The 23405-nt window shown below is 34.8% G+C and overlaps 2 protein-coding genes, 1 long non-coding RNA gene and 1 pseudogene across 3 annotated transcripts; 2 read left to right on the forward strand and 2 right to left on the reverse strand.

Moving 5' to 3' along the window:
- The first annotated feature begins 1015 nt into the window (after positions 1–1015).
- LOC145137047 (uncharacterized protein At4g14342-like) lies at positions 1016–1697 on the forward strand (annotated as a pseudogene).
- Positions 1698–3310: 1613 nt separating this feature from the next.
- Positions 3311–3862, reverse strand: LOC145136281 (uncharacterized). The gene is made up of 4 exons (XR_013720359.1): positions 3831–3862; positions 3623–3706; positions 3461–3541; positions 3311–3378 (listed from the first exon to the last, which is right to left on the reverse strand). It is a non-coding gene; the product is annotated as an uncharacterized LOC145136281 (long non-coding RNA).
- Positions 3863–6331: 2469 nt separating this feature from the next.
- On the forward strand, positions 6332–12327 carry LOC145136590 (histidine kinase CKI1-like). Its single transcript, XM_079070704.1, has 8 exons — positions 6332–6613; positions 7861–7967; positions 8062–8928; positions 9009–9393; positions 9468–10012; positions 10089–11102; positions 11244–11461; positions 12243–12327. Exons 2-7 carry the CDS (start codon positions 7914–7916, stop codon positions 11454–11456), a joined length of 3078 nt encoding a protein of 1025 aa, XP_078926830.1. The 5' UTR covers positions 6332–6613; positions 7861–7913; the 3' UTR covers positions 11457–11461; positions 12243–12327.
- On the reverse strand, positions 12328–21818 carry LOC145136588 (uncharacterized). Its single transcript, XM_079070703.1, has 23 exons — positions 21480–21818; positions 20428–20813; positions 19796–19953; positions 19436–19672; positions 19266–19375; positions 19114–19191; positions 18926–19032; positions 18747–18841; positions 18509–18651; positions 18296–18405; positions 18127–18210; positions 17952–18030; positions 17653–17821; positions 16095–16165; positions 15682–15762; positions 15517–15587; positions 15313–15409; positions 15126–15240; positions 14619–15028; positions 13706–14548; positions 13043–13636; positions 12907–12965; positions 12328–12822 (listed from the first exon to the last, which is right to left on the reverse strand). Exons 2-23 carry the CDS (start codon positions 20805–20807, stop codon positions 12603–12605), a joined length of 4311 nt encoding a protein of 1436 aa, XP_078926829.1. The 5' UTR covers positions 20808–20813; positions 21480–21818; the 3' UTR covers positions 12328–12602.
- Between the last annotated feature and the right edge of the window lie 1587 nt (positions 21819–23405).

Below are 23405 nucleotides of genomic sequence, written 5' to 3' on the forward strand. Positions count from 1 at the left end.
CCTTTCTCCATCTCTACACCAAATCGGTCCTTCATCTCCATCTCCCCTGTCGCAACACCATCATCACCGGCCAACCTCGCCTCGCCTCGCACCTCCAATAATTCAACCAACCTGAAAATCCCACCACCGGACCATCATTATCATACAAATTAACCACACCTGCGGTTCAAATTTAAAGGGTAAGAGCTTTGATTTCTGTTTTTGCAATAGACAAACACAGGTAGCGGTTCAAATTTAAAGGTAAGAGCTTTGATTTCTGTTTTTGCAACAGAAAAACAAGGGCAGAAATACAAAGGAACTACAACTGTTCACGAAGGATAAGGAAGCGTTTTGGCTGTGATCGAGATGCAAAATCAAATGGTAGGATCTCTATTTTGAAAACTTATTGTTTAGTTTTAACCAGATGACCTTGGAATCTTAAAATTCAAACACCCTCTTGTTAAATACTACTTCAAACACCCTCTTGTTAAATACTACTTGACAATCCTTAACAGTCCTTGAGTACTAAGTTCATGCCAATCAATTTCAATATATCAACTTCTTACTCACAGAGACCACATTCCCTATTTCATCAAGCCTATCAAAATATCATATTAAGTTCCATAATACACATATATATAGTGCAAACATAATATGTATACCTGCTTAATAATCTTGAAATTTTGGCTAAAATCTTTCAAGAAATGATAAAATTGGTGGTTAATTGCTGTTTTTTTGTTTACTGTAAGCATTTGAGTTTGCATCAACTGAAAGGATAAAGATTCCCTCTGTACCTCATAAACAATGGTTATTCTTTCATTTCTATCATATTCTTCTAATAATGGTATCAATTCCAATGTAATCAACTGTTTAATAGAATCTTTTTGATTTGTATTTAGTTAAATCTTTTATCCGGACCAAATTATCCTTGAAATTGAAGGACAATAACAGTGATAGTTGCAGTTGAAGCAATATAGAAGGAAGTATCAGGTATTTTTGTAATTATGTAGCATTTCTTGCCCCCATTGACATTACAGCATCTGGACAATCTGAAAATCTGAACTTATACCAACAAGGGCAATATGCAGGTGCATATTATTTATTTTCTAAAATAATATAATTTTATTTGATTGGTTCATAGGCTAGTGACAGGTTTAATATCAACTCTCAACTTGAGCATCTTCAAGCTAAGTATGTGCGAACAGAGCATGCAGACATGAATAAATTGTGAGTGACATTTTTATCTATGTCATTTTTTAATATTAGTATTAGTGATTTACTGATTTTCACCTCAAATTGATTTTTTTCTCACTTATTGAGATAAAGTGTTTTAACTTTTAATATTTTGCAATAGCAGAAAATGAATCAATTGGAAGAGAACGCTACAATTTTATGCATATATTTATTCTTTATATAATCATTATAATCATACATCAACTATCATTCTATAGAGTGGTTACTTTTTATATATTCTCTTTGTTCCTTTTTTATAAGCTAAACACAAAAAAAAAAAAAAAAAAAAAAAGCCAAGTAAGATGCTATAAGAAACAAATCAATGAAAGTACTTTGCTATTGTGAATGTTATAGGAGTTCAAGTAATTCTTTTTTTATTTTTTATTTTGCAGAAAATGTTGTTGTCATGTGGTCTTCCACCAGAGAGAGAAGAGGAACAGGGCAATGAGGTTCTTCATGGGAGATTTACTATGATTGCATTATGAAAAACTTGTGTAGTATCAACCTGATGCAAAGATAAAAAACTATGTTGGGTTTTTGATGTTTATGTCACATGTAATATGTTCTATATTATACAAAGTCATGTTTTAGTGATGAACATTAATCTTTGTGTATTTTATGGGGTGGTTATGTTGGTAAGTGTCACGTGGTAAGTGATGAACATTAATCTTTGTGTATTTTTTGTAAATTTAGTCTAATTGTATAATTTTATTAAAAAATAGCAAAAAAATTGATGAAAAGACCAAAATAGACATCAAAACCCAAGTGTAAAAAAATAATAATAATAAAATAAAATAAAATTTGAAGATGTATTAGTTTGACAATTTGGATGTTTTGTGTTTTTATGTTTGAAGTTGTATTATGTATTTCCAAATATAAAAAACAAAAAAAATGAAAAAAAAGGTTGAAAATTCTCCAAAAAATGTGTTGATTCAAGTTAGAACAATTTTATACATACATTATGTTTTTGTACATATACACAAACATCAAATTTAAAACCAAAAAAAAATAATACATCAAAAGGTATGTATATTATTAAACAAGAAACAAAAGAAAAAAAAATTGAATTTTTTTTGTCCTTTTTACATATATATGGACGTGAATCCCGTTTTTCTTTTATATGGATGTGTATATTGAAGGGGCCCATCAGTCTAGCCCATATGAGCACATTTTCAATTCGTCATCGGTCAAAATTTGCAAACTTAACAAAATTGACCCAAAAATCAAAATTGCAATTACGTTCCCTTTCGCGTATACTTGTTTTCTTATCACGAGAACGACGAAGCCTTCGCCTTCAGCCGACGACGCCTCCGCCTCTGGCGAACGACTCCTCCGCCTCCGGTCTTCGGTCGACGACATAGACGAAGTCTCCTACTCCGGCCTACAGCCGCTTCCGCCTCCTCCTTCTTTCACGTTGTTTACAGGTACGATCGGCCTTCTTTGATTAATGTTCTGTTTATGACAATGTCTTCTTTGTACGACATATTAATGTTGTGTTTATGCAATGCTGCTAGTTGGCTAGGAGTCGATAATGGTTATACTGTGTAAAAGTATATATGTTACTCAGTTGTTGGTTTATTAGACCATATAATCAGAAAAATTTCTAGTAATCGACAATTTCAACTAGTCTATGATATCATAATCATATTAATTTCTAGTAACCTACTTCTGCTTATGATTATTTGATTATTAAGGTGGATATCAATGAAGAACACCATGGATCTTATTTGTCCCTGATATCACAAAGGTAAAAGTAAGAACCTTCTCTTGTGGAATGATCACTCTTTTCAACATTATTTACTAATGGTTACTATTATATTTCAAGAAGTAGCCCATATGTGTTAGTTTACTTTTGGAGGAGCTCCATCAGGAACACTCACACAGTTTCTAAAACCAGCTTCTTCCATTGCAAGTTTGTCCATTTCACCCTCCACCTTTTATAAATATATATATATATATATATATATATATATATATATATATATATATATATATATATATATATATATATATATATATAAATATATAATATTTTGATGAATCAAAATTAGAAACACCAAAAAAGATTATGTATTTCAAGATGAAAAAGTGAAAACTTACTATGATGATATCACTTGCTCCTTATATATCATCAAGTCCATATAATATCTTTTCAGTATCACTTTCCTAAAAGGGTAAAAATGTCAATTTTGACTTTAGTCAACCGATTTTTACCATAAATAGTAAGTTTTGATATATCGATTTTCACCTGCCAGAATTTCTTTGAGATATCTCTGTATTTGCAACTAACAAGTTCTTTTTTTCTTCTATAAGTAAATGCAATAACAATCTGCATACACAATTGGAAAAAAGTTAACAAAGAGTACATGGAGAAGAAGGGTAGTTTTGTAAATTAGTAAATTCTTTCTACCTGTTTTTCATATCTTCTTTGCATGACATGATTTCTCCGTAATGTCTCTTCAGATATCATTCTTTCAGAAAAATATTCAAGTAACTAATTCACAAATACAAGATATAATCATATAATATCAACTGTCTTAATGTGAGTAAATGAGTAAATGACCATTTTACCCTTCTGTAAGTAAAAAAGAAAAGTGAATAGGAGAAAAGATTTCTACATCTTTGCACAAAGGTTCCAAATTCAATTCATCTTCTGTGAGTTCCTTAATTTTTTTTCACTTTAGGGAGTGCATTCATCCTTTTGTAACTTGATCTAACATCTGCAAAAGCCTGAAATTAAAGAATAAGAGAAATATTAGGTCAATATAACAGTTAAATGAAGAAAAAAAAGTAGTGAAAAATGAGAATATTTACTCGTGTGTTGTGCTCCCTTTCCATCCACATTTGGCTCGAAAACAAGTCAACACAGCTGAATTACTAAAATGTTTTATAAAATTCCATGTCAGAATTTTAATAAATAAAGTCGATTTTGAGAATCTGAGGCAATTTACATACCAATCATCAGAAATGAAGAGAGAGTTTCTTCTCCCCTGAGTCGCCACCTTTGCACTATTGAGTAGAAAGATGCATTTAGAATTGTCCGATTGGGAGTGTGGTTACTACGTTATGAACTGGATGCATGAGTTTGTACTTTTTCGACAACATGGATTTCCGAAAGTAAGTATATTGTTAGATATTTTTTTTGCATTTTTGTTTATTGTACTACAGGCTCACCTTTGTTAAATAACAAATTTTTTATCTTAATTTGTTTGTAGAACATTTGGAAGGACAAAAAACCATTTTCTAGTGAGGAATTGGACGAACGTGTTAAAACATGGATGAGAACTTTTGGTGATAAAGTGAAGCCTTTTTCAAGTTAACGGTTAGTTCTTCTATATACATTGTTATAATTGGTTATGTTTTTCAAAAAACCATTTTCTAGTGAGGAATTGGACGAAAGTTTTTTTTTTGGAAAATGAGATATATAAAAGTAGGATGCTATATTTTGTGTTTTATTGTGGAAGTTTGCAGATTTCGAGTTATGGAGGTTGCTGTTATGGAGGTACACAAACATCCTTTGTATTTCATGTTGTATTTGCTCATATTTTGTATGTTGTGGAGAAGTTTTCACCCTTGCATTGCTATAGATGAAGTTGTTAATGGCAGGAAGGTCCTATAATTTGAGTTTTCTTCATTAAAAGTTATTTGAGATTTTGAATCCTAAGTTTTCTTGTTTTTGTAGGCATACAATGAATTCGCCACAAAGGGGAACGAGAGGTCAGAGGTTTGACATTAACAAATTTAAGAATGTTTTTATGTTTAATGAATTAGGTATACAAATGATAGTCTTTTAGATTATATAGACTGTAATCTGAAAGAATATTAATGTTTTTATGTTTAATGAACTAAATGGTTATTGTAATTTTTTTTTTCTGTTTCTTAAAATGAAAACATGATCAGTGATGTCCCACTTCTTATGGTTAGAATGGAATCATATAGTAGGTTTGTATTTTGTAGATATTGATCATTCGGTTACAATTCACATGGTAAAAGCTTTGCAGAAATTGAAGAGTTTGTTTCAGTTGGAATAGTTGGAATGGTGATCCATGTGTTCCGCAGCATCCATGGAGTGGAATTGGCTGATTAATAAGGCTGAAATGCAAAGCCGGAATGGGCTGGAAGGAATGGGAATGTGAGACATCAAGTACGGTTGTGTAGGTGTATTAGATGTGTTGTGTAGGTGTATTAGATGTGTATATATGGCGTATTAGATGATACTTGAGACATCAAGTACGGTTGTGTATTGGTGTATTAGATGTGTTGTGTAGGTGTATTAGATATGTATATATGGCGTATTAGATGATACTTGAGACATCAAGTACGGTTGTGTATTGGTGTATTAGATGTGTATATATGGCGTATTAGATGTGATTGTATGTAATGATTGTATGCGATGGTATAGGATACATATAGTACGGTTAAATAGTCGTACTCTATTATGCATGTAATCTAATACACCCCTCTACTAATACGTCCTCTATGTACGTACTATATTCATAATTTCAACCGTACTCTATTAACCTTTTTCTAGTAGTGGCAGGTCACCATATCCAATCAACAACTTTATAGTTTAAAGTTTAAACTATGCTTTGACCAAATTACCCTAGTGCATGCTTTCACTTTCTTCTTCTAACATTACCAAATACAACCACCCCACGAGAAAATAAAATCAACACAAAGTTTTCGATGAGATATGCAAGGCAAGAGGTGTTCATTTCAAAATCATGACATTCTAGCTCTTTATTAGAAACAACATGATCTTGAAACTTTAGTATAAAACAAACATTTAACAAAAACTTGAGATCAGCGAGAGAGTCATTGTGAGAGTTCTAATGCTCTTAGGGGCCATGGCCCCCTGCTTTTTGGGTTTCTAATACCTATTACATATGGTAATTTAGTAATAAAATAATCAATTAAGTGACTAATTAGTAATTGCCCCTCCGTTTTTAAGTTCACTGGTGTACGCGGATGTTAGTTATCAAACAATATGCAAGAAAAAGTTTAAAAAATCACTAACAAAATTAAAATTAACCTTCTTTGAAATTAAAATAAGGAAATTATATAAAAAAAATATCTAATCGAATTTACAATCTTTTAACTCAAATTTTGAAGCTTTGAATTTAAGAAAAAAATAAACCCTATAAAATTATTGCCGCCGCCGGAAAAAGAAGTTCTCAAACCTAACCAGAAGAAGAACACCGGACTAGCACCGGTCGTCGGATTGATCTCCTCCTCCATATATTCTCCCTCTCTCTCTCCTCTCCTAGAAGTCGTCGGATTGATATCCTCTTCCGTATACTCTCTCTACTCTCCGAGAAGTCGTCGGAATACTCATCACTAAACTCCGCTGTGTGCTCCGCCCGTTACCGCTTTCTCTTCGGTCTCCTCCGCCTGACTAAACGTATGTAGACAATCTGTCTTTTTCTCTCTCTATCTTTCCGTCTCTCAATACATCAATGCATATTGGGAGATATCAGATATGAAAAGGTCTAAACTGAAAAGCTGCAAAATACTAAACAATATATTACTTTAATTCTTATTTATTATTATTGAGAGCAAATAAAAAATCTGATAACAATAAAAATACCACTAAAATGTTTATTTATAATTTATGTACGAGAGTGAAATAACTACAATCAATGCATATACATTTTTTGTTTATTTTGATATCTATGGTTTTAGACAATTTAATATTGTTTTTAAGATGAAAAAAATTATATGTTGCTTTTCAAGATTTTTATGTTATCATTATCATCATCGTTCGTAAAAAGTTGTTTGTTAGACTATGTTATTTGTTATTTTATTTTGTTAGTTTGTTAATTATTAGTTAACTTCGCTATGTAATATATAGCAACATGAAAAAACAATTTACTAGTGATGTGTTTCTTCAAAGAAAACATCAAACTATGTACGAAAACATCAAAACCCGCTCAAAGATGTTTTTTGGATGAAAATAATTTTATGGTGTTTTTGATAACCGATATTAAAAATGCTTGTCTTGATATGTTATAACTTTAAACCGAATTAAACTTGTTTATATAGCTACGTTTTAAAGTCTTTGATTTCGGCCCCCTACTTTCAATGCTTGTGTTCCGCTTCTATTTTGCTATTTTGTTAACTATTAGTAAATTATGTTATGTAAGTGTACATCAAAATAAAAACAAAAAAACAAAAAACAAAAATCGATTATTGACGGCGAAAACATGAAACCAACCGATTGTTTTGGATATTAATACATATATGCCTAGTGTTCAGCCAATCCAAAAAAGCTAAAACTTAAATGAATGAAACTGATCTTAATACACTAAGGGGGTGTTTGTCATTGCTTATTAGCTTATAACTTATAACTTATTAGCTTATAAGTTAATAAGTAAGTGTAGGGTAACTTATGAAAAAATGACTTATTAGAGGTTCCCACCGGATAAGTTACTTTCATCCAAACATTTTTTTAACTTATAGTGGTGTGAAACCATAATAAGTTGTTTTAAAAAGCTTAGTCAAACTCCCAATGATAGAATATTTCATATTAACTTTCTTTAAATGTCATTGAACAAAATTAAACTTGTTTATATGCTTTTATTCCTAAGTTTTGGTTTTGGCCACCAGTTAAAACATTATAGAATTCATCTTTCGGATATATTCTTACAGATCTTGGAATTAAATACGTCATCAAAGTGTCAATTCAATCACCAAAAACTTGAATGAAGCTCAACAAAATGATCACATCAAACCCAATATCTTTCTTCATCCTATTGGTAATTAATTTTCTCTCACAACTCAATATATAAACCGTCTTCAAGATTTCAACTTGGTTATTGTTAACTCACCATTGTCCTAACGAATCTGTAGGCAATAATAAGCCTACTGCTTCCTACCTTAATAATCCCATTTTGGATTTTAAAAATCAAAGCAATTGAAAAAGAAGTCGATTTGATGACCAAGAAATCTCATGAAGAAACATGGTCTGTCATACAACATGCAGCAACCACATTGCTTCCAATGAAATCATCAGCAACCAACTTAGCTAAACTTGCAACCGTTTCTCTGGGTAAAAGTAAAACAGACCTGATCTCATTCTCTCACATAGAATCTCAAGTGTCTCCATTGTTGTTTCAAGCACTGTTAACGATCCCACACCTGTCACAAGTTTCATATATCAGACAAGATGGCTTGCTTTTTGCATTATTATACTCCAACAACGTTAACCAACAGCATATATTTGCTATTTATTCCAACACTTCGTTTTCTAGAAACGGTTATTCATGGTACACTCAGCCTATTGATTCGGATACAGGGAAGTTGTATGGAGATGCAGTTGTGTTTCCATCTCAAGTTTTGGTTAATGAAACGTGGTTACAACAAGCTTTGAATTCTACAAATGGATGTGCTTCAGCTTCATTAGGGAAGTCATTGAATGATGTCAATGATTTGCTTGTCTTGAATACAGCAGCTGGTGTGGATAAAAATGGAGGAGTCATCTCACTTGGCTTTCATCTCAAATCGTTAATGAATGGCATAAAACCTTCTGGTGGAGGTTTGTACTTGGCTACAAAAGATGGTAATGTTGTTCTACGTGAACTGGAGCTGGAGGGGAATAAGACAATATCTTTTCAGCTATGGAATGGGAATATTCATGGTCCGGAATCACATGTTTTAACGATTTCAGGAACAAAATATATCTTGTACTACTCTTCCTCCCTTGATGGAATGGAGTTGGTATAAAAATGCTCCTCAACATTTTTCTTTTTGTTATATGCATGTGATTTCTTCTTGACATGAATTATGGAATGTTTCAGGTATATGTATTGGCATTACCATATGATGGTATTGGTGGAGTAGAAAGCAGGATGCATAAGAATATAGTATTTGGTTTGTTGCTTCTTTCACTGCTGTTTGTGACTGTTGCCATCTCTATCTTCAGTTTCGTGGTGTTAACAGTGAGAGCAGCAAAAAAAGAGATGTGCCTAAGAGCTGCTCTTATAAAACAGAAGGGAGCAACACAAGAAGCAGAAAGAAAGAGCATGAATCAGAGTCTTGCATTTGTTACTGCCAGCCATGATATCCGTGCTTCATTAGCAGGCATTGCTGGATTGTTAGAGATGTCCATCAACGAGGTCGATCAACGATCAGAATTAGCTAAAAACTTGAAACTTGTGCAGATATGTTCAGGAGATCTTTATGGTAAGCTCTCAACCATTTCATAATTAACTCATAAGAATGTATGTTTAATCTAATCAATCATACAATCTCATCAGGTATACTCAACTCTATTCTTGATACAAGTAAAATAGAAGCTGGGAAGATGGAGCTAGAAGAAAAAGAGTTTGACTTGACAAAAGTAGTTGAGGGTGTGGTTGAGTTGTTCTATCCTGTTGGTCTGAAAAAAGGAGTGGATGTGATTTTGGATGCTTCTTTGATCAAATATTCTCATGTCAAAGGGGATGAAGGCAGGCTTAAACAGATATTGTCCAACTTACTCAGCAATGCTATCAAATTTACCTCAGAGGGTAATGTGTCTGTCCGCGCTTGGGCCAGGAAGCGTGGATTACAGTACACACATGATGAAGAATCTACAAGAGGAGGAGGATGTTGCTTATTTTTCAGAACCGAAGCGCGTATAGATGAATTCCATGACCATGATGATCCTAATTCCATGGAATTCGTATTTGAAGTCGACGATACTGGAAAAGGTATTCCCAAAGAGAAACAAGCGTCTATCTTTGAAAACTATGTTCAGGTCAAAGAAACGGGTCCTGAAATTGAAGGCACTGGCTTAGGCCTTGGAATCGTCCAGTCTCTGGTAACATGAACATTTAACATTCTCATTCTCATTCTCAAGTAAACAAAAAGATCTGATATTGAACGATTAATTGCAGGTACGACTGATGGGCGGAGAGATAAGCATAGTTGACAAGGAAGTGGGGGAAAAAGGCACATGCTTCAGGTTCCATGTTGTGTTTAAGGTTTGTGTATCTGATCTCAGTGAAGACGACAAGACTGTGAAAAGCTCTCCTCCTCCTTCTTCTTCTTCTTCTTCTATAGTTGTTCTCTTCATTAGCAGTGATGAAAGGCGAAAGATGGCACAAAATTTTATAGCAGCTCAAGGAATTAAAGTTTTAGCAGTGAAAAACATAGGACAACTATCAGAAAGTCTCCGGGAGTTTAGACGACAAGAAGAGGAACAAAACAGATCATCATCTGATTTAAGTTTAAGTTTTGGGTACCTCAACTGGCCCACACCCACACCAACATCAAATGGAGTTGGAGTTCCTTTAAGCGCATTGGATGGGACTGATGTGTCGCCGACCCCACAAAGGAATAATAATAATAATCAAACAGGTCGTCGTGTACCAAATTTCATATTGCTTGTGATCGATACAACACGGGTTGACTTCAATGAGCTATGCAAAGCAGTTGCTGAATTCAGAAAAGACTCCAAGAATTCCTGTTCTAGAATCAGAATCGTCTGGTTAGGTTCTAAGTGCATTCAACTCCAAGGCCTCGACGAGAAGAAGCTTCCCCCGTCTGACATCATCATACCCATGCCGCTCCATGGCTCACGTCTACACTCGTTGATACATCTTCTTCCAGAATTTGGGGGGAACTTCCCCGGCACACCGCCAATTGCAAATCATCATCAAATCACAAAACAAGAAGAAGAAATTGAAAGTAGCAGCAGCCCTTTGAGAGGGAAAAAAGTGTTGGTGGCAGAAGATGATTCTCTGCAGCAGATGATAGCCAAGAAGATCCTTTTGAAGCTTGGCGTGAGTTTTGAGATGTGCAGAAACGGGAAAGAAGCTTTCAACATGGTCTCCAAAGGGCTAAGTCATCAAACAAATCTCGGAGCTTCACATATTCTGCCGTATGAATATATCTTTATGGATTGTCAGGTATGGAATTTTCCACCTTTTTTTTCTCTAAAAAAATTCGGATCTATCACTTATGAATATATATATATATATATATATATATATATATATATATATATATATATATATATATATATATATATATATATATATAACTTGTAGATGCCGGAGATGGATGGTTGTGAAGCAACAAGACTGATAAGAGTTAAGGAGAAAGAATATGGTGTGCACATCCCAATCATTGGATTAACAGCACATGCAGAGGGCCAAGAACTAAACAAGTTTATTGAAGCGGGAATTAACATTAATATATCCAAACCAATAACCGAGCAGAAGATATTGAAAGCGATTCAAGAACTCCACAGAAGAAAATGATTTCGGTACTTAATTGTTGGGCTTAGAATACAATCTCAGTTTGGGTTTAAATTTTAACACGGAAAAGAAAGAATACTTGACAGAAGAAAATGATCCTCTATTGTTTTGGCAATTCTCTTTGAAACCAGTTTGGAAATAAACTCTCAAGATTGTTTTGTTCTAATTAGTTGGTGAACCAAACAAAACTGCAAGATCTATTAGAAGAATCTGATACATAATCAAAATCGGCTAGTCTGCAAATTTAAGTATGCACAACCATTTTCAGTTAATTCTTGATTCGTGTAGCCTTGTAGGTAGGTATTGGTAGTAGTTATGAGACAAACACTGGTTATTACATTTGTCTAACCATATATTGTAGAAAAATATAGGGAATGAAAGGATTTTGTTTTCATCTCATCTATCTACTAAAAATATGTGGAGTTTTATTCCACCTATGTTTAACTCCGTTTCTGAATGTGCCAAAATAGCATTATTTGCAACCAAAATTCAATTTAAAATATAACAATAAAAGTCGATATATTATTAATTATTAAATTGAAAAAAATATATATACATACAATAATTAATTGGCAATCAGTCATGTTCTGCAGCTTCTTCTATTCTTACTTTTTGCCTTCTACATGATATGGAAAGAAAAAAAAAAGGATATAAAAATTTGTTATTGGTAATATTTATTAGGGTTAATTTATGAATTGATTTACTTTTGCTAATATTTTGTTAGCTTAATTTATGAATTGATTCATATGATATATATCATATATATGAAAAAGAAGTTTTGGCTGCAAGGTGAAGCAACAAGGCTGATAAAACGGATTATGACATCCCCATCATTGGATTAACAACACAACAGTGTATGTATGCACAAGGCAAAGAAGCAAACAAACTGGAAGAATTGATTTTCATGTATCCAAATTCCAAACCACTCCTTTACTAAGCTAAATCAGCACAAGATGCTTACTGATTGAAGAAAATGAAGTTGGATTAATGTTGGTACAAACCAAGTACTCCTCTCCTCGGTTTGTTTTCAAGAAAAGAAAAGATGCTTGAAAGACTCTGTCATCCCCTAAAATGGATGTGTAGCTATATCTATGACCTAGTTATATATATATATATATATATATATATATATATATATATATATATAGGTTATAAAAGATCCTGTGTTGTGTTGTACAACTTTGACAATTTTCTTTCAAACCAGTCTGACAGGCGTGCCATCTTTGCGGACATTTCTGCATTGTTTGAAAAATAGGCACGCACATTCGATAGCATCACTGTGATGTCATGCTTCATGGCTTCAAAGCTTCTATAGTAATGGTTGTTTACCCTGAGCTCAATGATCTCCAGAGTCAATGGAACCGGAAACCTAAAATCAACATCAATATTTGTATGTTCAGATTTTAGATTTGAGGAGCAAATAAATTAAATCATGTTATGCAGGAAGGGAAACCTATTTATAAAGTCTATTCTCTGTGAGTTGTGTTTTAACTTGATGATCCCAAATTGATCCTGCAATGAAATGCCATGTATCAGATATTGATTGGCTTGTGTGGATTCAAAAGAAACAAGATTAAGCAGGTAGGTACCTGATTACCCCTCCTAGCTGAAGCTGAGTGGTGTAGGTTAGAAAGCAAAGAGAGCATGGTGTTCCTGATGTGAGGATGAAGGGCGGGTTGGGGTGGTTGTTCCCATTGGCTGGTATCTTTATGAGGATGAAGCTCCCATGAACTATGGCGATTAATCTCAGCATCATCAGCTTCATCTGCATACCTAACAACAAATCTTTCCCATGGACTCCCCGGAAACTCAACACTCTTATCACCCTCTGAAACAACTTCACCATCCCACCAACTTCCACCTCCCTCTGTATTTCTCCACCATACAAAGCATTTATCCCCGACACTCCACTTCCTTTCTATGGAAGCATCATAACGGCTTCTCTCCACCAAGAAATCAGGGAAGTCAACCAACTCTGGGAGAGTCAACGTAAAGGTTTTACCAAACACCCCAGATGAAGGATCCGTAAATCTAAGCTTTATTTTACAGCAGCTCTCTCCAGAACCGGCAAGAGTCGCATAAACAACATCATCAACCCAACAAATCTCCACGTCTCTTATACTGTTTCCCTTCCATGGACCACGTTCCGATGATGAATGTCGTATACAGTACTCTTGATGACCCTGAAAAACAACAATCAATCATCTGAAATTTATAAATAAATAAAAAAAATCCCATTACATTTACATTACCTGTCTGACGTATACAACTTCATCGCCTAGCTGAGGGATGTAGCGACACCCCTCTTCTTCAGCCGACAATAACAGCCAATTGGTTTTTCCATCCGACTTACTAGTGCTACTGAAAGGGATCAGATTCGGCTTCTCATCATCATGGCAAATTGCTTTAAACTTGAGTGATCTTGTTCTGCCCTCAGGCTCAGATGAATCATTGGCATTTGAACTAATCTGCCGACTACCACTATTATGTTGATTCAACTTAAACTTGATTGTGTTTCTCTTTTGAGCTACTTCATTATCATCCGCTTCTGTTTTCATTCCACCAAGCTTTATCATTGGTTTAATTCTTATTTTAGTAGGCCTGCGTCCATCCAACCCATTTGTTGATGTTGATGGATATGGCTCCGGCTCAGGCTCAGGCTCAGGCTCACTAACTATGATTGGTCTTGAGCTTTCTTCTTCTTCTTCTTCTTCTTCAAGTCTCAAAGTATTGGTATTTTCAGAAGCTTGTGGCTTCTTTGAAAGTGAAAACTTGAGCACCAGTTTCTTTCTCGATTCTGGTGCTGGTGATTGGCTAATCGATGGTAATGGTAATGGTAAGGGTTCCTCCATAAATGTCTCACTTTCTGAGGAATCATCTTCTGACACATCATCCTCACTGCTCTGTGATGACAACTTCTTACCATTCCTGGCAGCAGCTCGTTGAGGTCTTGATGGGGTGGTGACTTGCTCTTTTTTCTTTGACTTGTTTTTTGTTTTCTTTGTTCGTTTGCTTCTCCCTTCATGCTGCTGCTCGTTAAAGTTCCTCTTTCTAACACCACGCCTTTCCCTTCCGAGAGAAGTCATCCATTCCAACTGAAAAGGTAACAATTAGTATTATTATGTTGGATTGGAAGAAAACAATAGTAGTAGTTATTAAAGTTACATCTTTGGGTTTCTTTCTTTTTGATCTTCGACGGGAATCATCATGATGATCCATGTGATTTCCTCCTCCACCTCCACTTGGACTGGTATCTGCATCTGAATCGGTTGAGGTGTTTCCATCACCACGCCCATCTTCACTGGAGCATTCATCCGTAACATTGTACTCTGAATCCGTGCTATCAACAATCACATCATTTTCAGGTTCCCAGAACATGGCGTCTAGAAACTCAGGCAGCGGCTCAGCCACCACATCCAAGTCAGCCAAAGGCAATATTTGATAATCTTGACCACCCAAACCGATATCTGTCCCAATAGCAAACTTTAATGATGGTGGCCGCCACTCCAAATTCAGTGCACCTAACCGCCGTCTCTGGTAATTGCTCTGATAAGGTTCTGGATATGGAAGCATGCCTTCCAACATAAACATAAACACAAATTTATTTTTATTTTTATTTTTATTTTGTTTGGAAAGAAATCAGTAGAAATATATATTATATATAGGGCATACTGGAGTCGCAAAGAGCATCCTGAATGTTTCTTCTGTAGGGAGGAAGCTGTGTCTCCTGATCAATGGCATTTCCATGAGCGTCCCTTGCAAGAGGCCGATAATCACCAAGGAAGAACTGTCAAGTCATGGTGAAAATTAAGAAACAAAAATACATATATCATCATGAGTCGTCACCAGGGCCAGGTACCTGATCATATTTGGAATCCTTCTGTGACTCTCCTTGTCCAGTACTTAGCAAGCAAATTTGGCCGACGTCATCTGAAAGCACAATTGAAGTCCCATCCCTGTAATGTATTACAACAGAATGCAGAGGGGGAATAAGTATAATAGATAAGTTGAGATTATTATTATTATTATTATTATTATTAATAGATAATAGATGATGACTTACGGGGAGAATTTTCCATCAACCAGCTTAAAACGCCCAATGTCATATATGCGGATAGGTATGCCTTCCCATATCTACAATTATATCAGGAAAAGCAGCAGCACATGTCTGTCAAAATCACAGAAACAGAGAAAAAAAAAAAAAAAAAAAAACAGCAACTTAACTTACATCCCATATTATCGTCTTCCCATCATACCCAGAACTCATTGCAATACGGGGATTAAAAGGATGAACATCCAAAACATACGTCTGCATTAAACTCAACAAGCTCAGAATTATATATACAAACAACATAAGCTTGCATAAAAACAAAAGATCCAACAGCAATTCTTTGGCAAACAAGACAAGAACATCAAAGGCAATCAAAATATTCACTTCACCTAATCTACTCCTCACTGAAAGAATAGATTTAGACCTCATCAACTATGGTGTTGGTGTGGTGACAAACTCATTGCTCAAATGAAGGAAAAAAAACGCTAGAGTTGGCCTTTTTTGTTTGTGTTTCAGTGGTAGCATTTCTGAATTTTAATTTTGAGCGCTCTGTGAAAACAGCTGAAATTTTAGTGCAGTGCACAACTTACAGATTCACTATGACCAGTCAAGGAATGTACCAAACGGCCATCACTAGCATTCCACACACAAATCCTGCAATCTGAACAAAAAATAAAAATGCATCAATATTCCAAACCAATTTGAACATAAACAAAATGGATTTAGGTTTGTTTTATCTCTACTCTAGTCTTGACACAGAGCTCAAGAATCTGCAAAGCAACATCATCCTTGTTCCTCAACAGCCTCCTATGTCCCACCATTGCTCAAAGAAAAAGAAAGTGTGTGTGTGTGTGTGTGTGAAATTATCTCAGTCATGAGACCAGAGTGACTTCATGTTTATCCTCGTATGAATCACTCGGATGCAATGATATATATATCCTAATATGTTTCGAAAGTGCACCAGAAATAGATCACCTCTACACTAGCCACTCTAATGTGACTTGATAACAGAAACTACTGATCTTGGCAACTCTGTTGCAACAACACAAGGGTGCTTTTATATGTCCTATGAACAGAGCTAAGCCTAAAACCAAACTAATAAAAGAAAGAGGTGATTTCATGATCATCGTGGGAGCATTGAGTAGCATTTCCCATATGCGGGTTCATTGATGCTATTGAGGGCAGAAATATGTTTGTGTTTTGATTTGGAGCTCAAGAACACCATTTAGGAGTGTTGAAGGGTTTTTGATAGAGTAGTAATATGGCGATTTAAGTTAATAATATTGGTAATCTCTAATGTGTGTTAGGGTTTTAAAGGAGTATTATATTAGTTGATTTATGTGGTTAGTGATGAATGTCACGTTTGGGATGTTGATATGTATTGGTAAAGTAAACCATTGATTGTGGAAGGGGAAAAGGTCAAGATTGTCATCTGAAGCATAAGGTGAGTTGTAGATCATTTGGGTGACTGGGGTGCATGCCAAAAATGTGTTTTAGAAGTGGTAATTTGGTTTATTATATGTGGAATTTACATCCAGAGTAATATTTAAAGTAGTAAAACTTGGTAATGAGTGATATTTTGAAAGATAAAATGTATTGCATGATGACTTATTTATATGTGGTTTAAATACGTGAGTCATGGGGGTTATGGAGTCAAGCATGACCTAAGAGTGGATATGTTTGGACTATAAGAGGATTTGTGGGCACTTACACCTTTCGTGTAACACCTCATGCATAGCTTTTTTGCTTTACCACATCAACTTTTGTCAACAAAAATGCTATTAACTTAAATCTTCTCCAATCATTGACCATTTTTAAAAGTAACTAATTTACCCTCATCCTAACATGTGGAAACTTCTTGTAAAGGTTAGAGTTAGAATGACAATATCATTTACAGCACATTCCAAAAACTTGTATAAAATTTACTGTTCTAAAATTGTGATATTTGATGCTAACTGTATGGACATCAATTATCTAATTTTAATCACTAAACATGTCAACAACAGTAGGTACCATACTAGGTAGTTCAAAGGATGATTAAAGTTTTAACAACAATTGATTCAAAGTATGAAGCACCAGAATCTAGAAATAAACTGTACTAGTAACTAGTAATATAAAGTCATTTTTTAAAGGATGAATGTGGATTACCCATAATGGCAGCAAGCACAAAACGATTATCCAGACTCCATACAATCATATTAACTCCACGAGGAGTTGGAAGGAATCTCTGACGTGGACCTCCACGTCGTGGCTGAGGTGGCATTGGTGGAGGTGGCACTTTCAGATGATACGCCCGTGTCCACCGTCCCGCTTTTCCCTGCAACAACAACAACTCAATTAATACATATATATATATATATATATATATATATATATATATATATATATATATATATATATATATATATATATATATTCAGAACAACTTAACTCGTCTCAAAACTTACATGAGATCTGCGTGATCTTGGAATCCAAATAATTGCACTGCCATCACGGGAACAGGTAACAATGTTGTCATGGCTAAACCTGCAAAAATCATATCATCATCTTTGAGCGGAATTATGATTTGAAGGAAGTAAAAAGGCACTTGATGTGATGTGATTAACAACTGAACTAACTGACCAGGAAGTTTTGAATTTTGGCACTTTCTCCTCTGTTGAGGCTGAGGTGTCTGAAGTCAAAGACCTTGAAGCCACAGCACAACCGCTGCAAAACAGAAGAGATGGATGATGTTTGTGAACATACATGATACATACACGGACAATGGACAGGTAGGTACCAACTAACAAACCTGAATTGTACATAATTCACATCATTCTCATGACCAGCCAATACATCAATTTCATGTGTTGGTTGTGAATCATCTGTGTTGGTATTCGGTGGTTTACAAGCACTCCAAACCTGCAACCAATCAAGCAAGCCTTTCCCTCTTAGAGAGACGTCCTATATATACATTTCCTAGATTTTGTGCATCAAGAGTATGTATGTATGTATTGTATGGTACCCTTGCAAATGTATCAGAGCTACCGGTGACAAACACAGTTCCATTTGCATTGTAAGCACAACAAAGTATTTGGTTGTTTTGTGGAACGCTGCTACTTGATGAAGGGCCATTAGTTGAGGAAGCAGCACCGTTGTTGTTACTCCCTACAATAATAATAATAAAAAGTTGAATGATTTAAAAAACCTGGGTTGGAACTGTGTTTAGGAAATAAATCAAAGTATTGATTTGATTGACTGACCAGCAACACCATCAGTCCGCTTAGGGACATAAATACGTGGCCGGCACTGGGAGTACCTTGCATCCCATATCCTACAGCTACCATCATCAGATGACCTGCAATATCTCGAAATATTATATATTATATTTAATTCATATAATATAAATACAAAAACAAAAACAATTTTAAGAGAGACTTACGATAAAAGCTGGAAAACAGAACTATGCCTTGGACTAAAGGCAATGGCAGTAACAGCACCTACATGCCCCCGCAAAACAGCAATAGGCATCCCATCTGGCAAGCGCCACTACAATAACAACACACACAAAATTACTTCACCAATATCAAGTATCAAGTAAACATCACAAAGCAACCAGATCATACTTACAACACGAATATTGTAGTCATTTGATGCAGATGCCACCAAACTATTGTTTAAATTTACTGCCAAGTCAGTAATGTCACCCTGCAAGTGAAAGGTAATCATTGAAATCAAAACAAAACAGGGTGATGATCAACAAATCTAAGTGACATACGTACCTCATGCCCTCGACAACTGGCAAGGCAAAACGCAGTTTCCATTGACCAAATTTTGACCAAACGGTCATCTGATCCCGTGATCACGTATCTCCCAGAGCGATCAAATATTGCTGAAATGAAAATAAAGGTTAGAAGAAGAAGAATATATAATATATATAATATATACATACCGCAGTAGACAGCATCTCTATGTCCTCTTAACTTCTTAATGTTTTGCATCTTTTGCACCATGGTTGATGGTTTGGCAATGGCATAACATGCCAACCTGATGGATGGAGCACGGTGGTGTTTTGGAAAACCGCCTCCAATTTCCCGCAGCCCAATCCCACGCACCTGGTCAGCCTGCATGTGGGGCCAACGCAGATATGCTGGCACTCCCAATGTCTTCTTATTTGCAGCATCATCCACTTCATTTTAATAGTAGTACACAACATAATCTTAATCTCCCAGAAATAGAATCACATTCATACTCATACTCATACATACAGCTTAAAGGAATAAATGAACGAATGAGAATGACAATGACGTACCTCCAACTCCAAGAAGTGAAAAAGGCCCGATTCCAAGCAGAGTAGGAACATCAGCAGCAGTAGGAGCTGTTCTTCCATATATACCCCTTGATGGAGCCACATGCATTATTAGTTGCTTCAGCAGCTTCACCAAGTGATCTTTTTCGATATGAGAATACCTAATACATTCATTCCCAAGTCAGCCTAATCGTATATTATAGTATTTTATTAGTAGCCATCCCCATAAGTCCAACCAACATTAACAGGTTAAATCAAGCACCTATTCTTTAATGCTATAAATTTACAATCCGCAATCCGAGTAAGTTATAAAGATTAAAAAAATAATTACTACACGAAAAAAGGGAAATTTTGAGTCGCCAGAAGGAATAGGAATGTACTTCATTCATATTCCTTCCCCCGGCCCTAAGTTCCCATATGAGGAAGCCATTGGTCATTAATGGAATGGAATTATTCATTAAAATCGCATAATAAATTAACTTATCAAGACCTTGATTGACTAATTATAATACTTTACGTACAACGTACAAATGATTCACATAACATAACAAAAAGAAACTTGTATGCTTGTTCTTTAGAATTACAGAATGATTCACTTGCATTTACCTCAAAGAAAAATGATGCATAAGAAATACCTTTGGGCAGCACCTTGATAGCTTAAAGGGAAAGAAATGCCATCATCAGTTTCATCTCCTGTAACTTCACCAGTCCTTGAATAAAAGGCATGGTATCTCTTAGGCAAAAGCTGATACTCCATAAGTTCATTGCACAGCTGTGTAAAAGTCCTTTGGCATGGCCCCGCAGATAAAAAATGCATGATTAAAAAATATATTTCTCTCGAGTCAACATCTATATCTGCCACAACACCACGACTACCCATCTCACTTTCAGGTTGATGTTGATGTTGATGTTGAGGCTTTGCATGCAGCCTATCTAAAAACCCCACAGCCACACCCTGCATACTTGTACTTGTGCTTGAACCCTTCTCAAAAGATGTATGATGTCCCAACTCCATGTATACCTACAAGTACATCACCATACCTTTAAATGTTTCAGATATTACCTAAAAATAATAATTCACTTCTAACACAGCCTGTCTTGCAACACTATTTACTAAAACAGTGGTAATGTTGCTGCAAATCAAGCCTCAAATGTATTAAAAGATTGTTCAATAAGTTAAACCTTACTACTTACACCAATTAGTTAATGGCATTGCCTACCACTGGAAAATGACCAAAATCAACCCGAATAACTACTTCATTTCTCATTCTAAAAAATTATTTAGGATTGAAAATCCATATAGGATCGATTATCATCAAATTCATGTCAACTTTGCAACCAAAAAATAACCTGAAATATATCTAATAGGAAGACTTGTTGATCCAAGAATTTGAATTTGGGCGTAAACATTCGGCGGCTTACCAACAAATATTAAGGGTTTAAGTTTATACCAAACAATAATTGTACAGAAAATGGAAGATCTGATTGAAGAATAGATGGAAAGAACTTGAAGCGAGGCACCCGAGACGAGTTTTTCAGGGTTTCCTAAAATTAATTGAAGTTGTAACATAGTAAAAATCCAAAGATCTTGTCTGTCATTCTTTCAAAAAGCATTTGGCCAAAAGGGGAAACATCAGCAAGTTCAAGATTCTAGTGAGAGATGTATAGAAAGATCCCGTGTATTTACCTTGAGGAAAATTGATGGGCAGGGGTAGGGGTTTCTAAGAGAGTGTGATGCTCTTGGCCCGTTTCATGATCGAAGAGCTGTTGCTTTGACCAGCTAGGTTCATGCTATTTGACGTTGTTTTTTTTTTTTTTTCTTCTTAAAACTGTTTTAGGGATAGAGAACGTATCTATCTATTCTGCATACAGAAAGAGGGGCGACACGAAGAGAGAGGAAGGTAAGGGCCAAGAGGGATGGGAAGAAAATCTATTTAGCTGTTTTAAGAAAGGAAACGAGACGATGTTTTAATCTTCTGTTCTGGGTTTTGGATTTGGATGCCATAGCCCATGCCCCATAGGGTCTGTCCATGTGATGCATTCGATCTTTCCTTATATATTTCTCCCCGAAACAACTTGCAATACTGAGCTACTGAAATATAATAAAGTTAGAAACCAAAAATAAAATTATAATAAAATTAAAAACAAAATCATATATATTTTTCTTAAACCTTAAAATAACATATTTATACAACCTAATTTTTTAATATCATATTTATTTTTTATAAACTTTTAAAATATCCAACTCCTTATTTTTAATAGATTTTAATGTTTAATAATCATCTTTTACATTTTAAAGTCATTATTATTATAAAAAATTAATTGAGTATATTGCCCGTACCTTCTCAATGTTGACATTGTGTGTTTTCTTTGCTCATGTTACCTATGCCTAAAATATAGGCATTGATGGAATTATAGATTGTCCTTGATCTTGGAACAAAGAATAGTAAAGAAATGACAATTTAAAGGTTTAGGAAGAACGCTTCGCCTTGCTATTGGTCGTTAGTGGAGAGATGAAGGACCTTAATTATTAGGTACCGCTTGGAACACATTGACAAACAAAAAAGAGTAAATTGCATTAATGAATCAATAATTATATAGTTTTCCATGTACAAGTGATGTGTTGGTTCGGTGTAGGGATGTTATTCGGTTCCAACCGAACCCAAATAACCCGAAAACCGAATAAGGGTAATTGCATAAACCGAAAACCGAACCGATTAACCAATACGGGTTTGATTCAGTTCGGGTAATAATCGATTCGGTTCAGTTATTACCCGAATAACATGTACAAGATGATTAAAGTCCTAATATAACTGAAAAAAACTGAATAAACTGTATTAGGATTCTATAACCCGAATAATAGAATAATAATATACTTTTATACATCAACATAAAACGTTTAAATACTAACATAACACAATAACACATTGAAAGAATAACATTTACATAGTAGATTAACATAATGACAATTAATTTCTTACTTGAATTTCTTGAGTTGGAGCTCAATTTTCCATGACTAGACAAAGTAGGAATTCGTGAATCCTAAGAGACAATAGGAACGATCGATTTTTGAAAGTTTGAAACAAGAGGAATGATCGACAAAAGTGATTTCGAGTTTGGAAATAGATGAGAAGATTGGTTGATTTTGAAACGACGAGAACAAGTGTAGGGTTTTTTTTTTCTATTATGAACGACGAGGACAAAAATGTGAACCATGATTTTGATTTCTGTTGATCAGAGAAATGAGAGGAGGAATGCTTATTCGGATCGGGTATTTAGAACCGAATAAGCTCTTGTTTGGGTAACCCGAACCGAATAAGCATAACATAGATACCTGAAACCTGAATCAAATTGCTTATTCGGGCCTAATTCGGTTTGGTTCGGTTCGGGTTTTCGGGCCAAATTATCATCCCTAGTTCGGTGTATATAGATTGAAAAATTTTCACCCGAGTTTCAAACAATTGTATCCTTAAGTTGAATCAACACAAGTAAATTCTTATGCATAAATGGAAGGGAATTTGGAAGTATATTAATACATGGTTCTAAAATGAAACCTTCAAAGCTCTTTTATGATGTTCTCCCATTTTTAATTGTTTTGTAAACTAGTAACAAG

The sequence above is a fragment of the Lactuca virosa genome, chromosome 9, assembly GCF_052849685.1.
Source record: "Lactuca virosa cultivar CGN04683 chromosome 9, Lactuca_virosa_CGN04683_v6, whole genome shotgun sequence".
Classification (NCBI taxonomy): domain Eukaryota; kingdom Viridiplantae; phylum Streptophyta; class Magnoliopsida; order Asterales; family Asteraceae; genus Lactuca; species Lactuca virosa.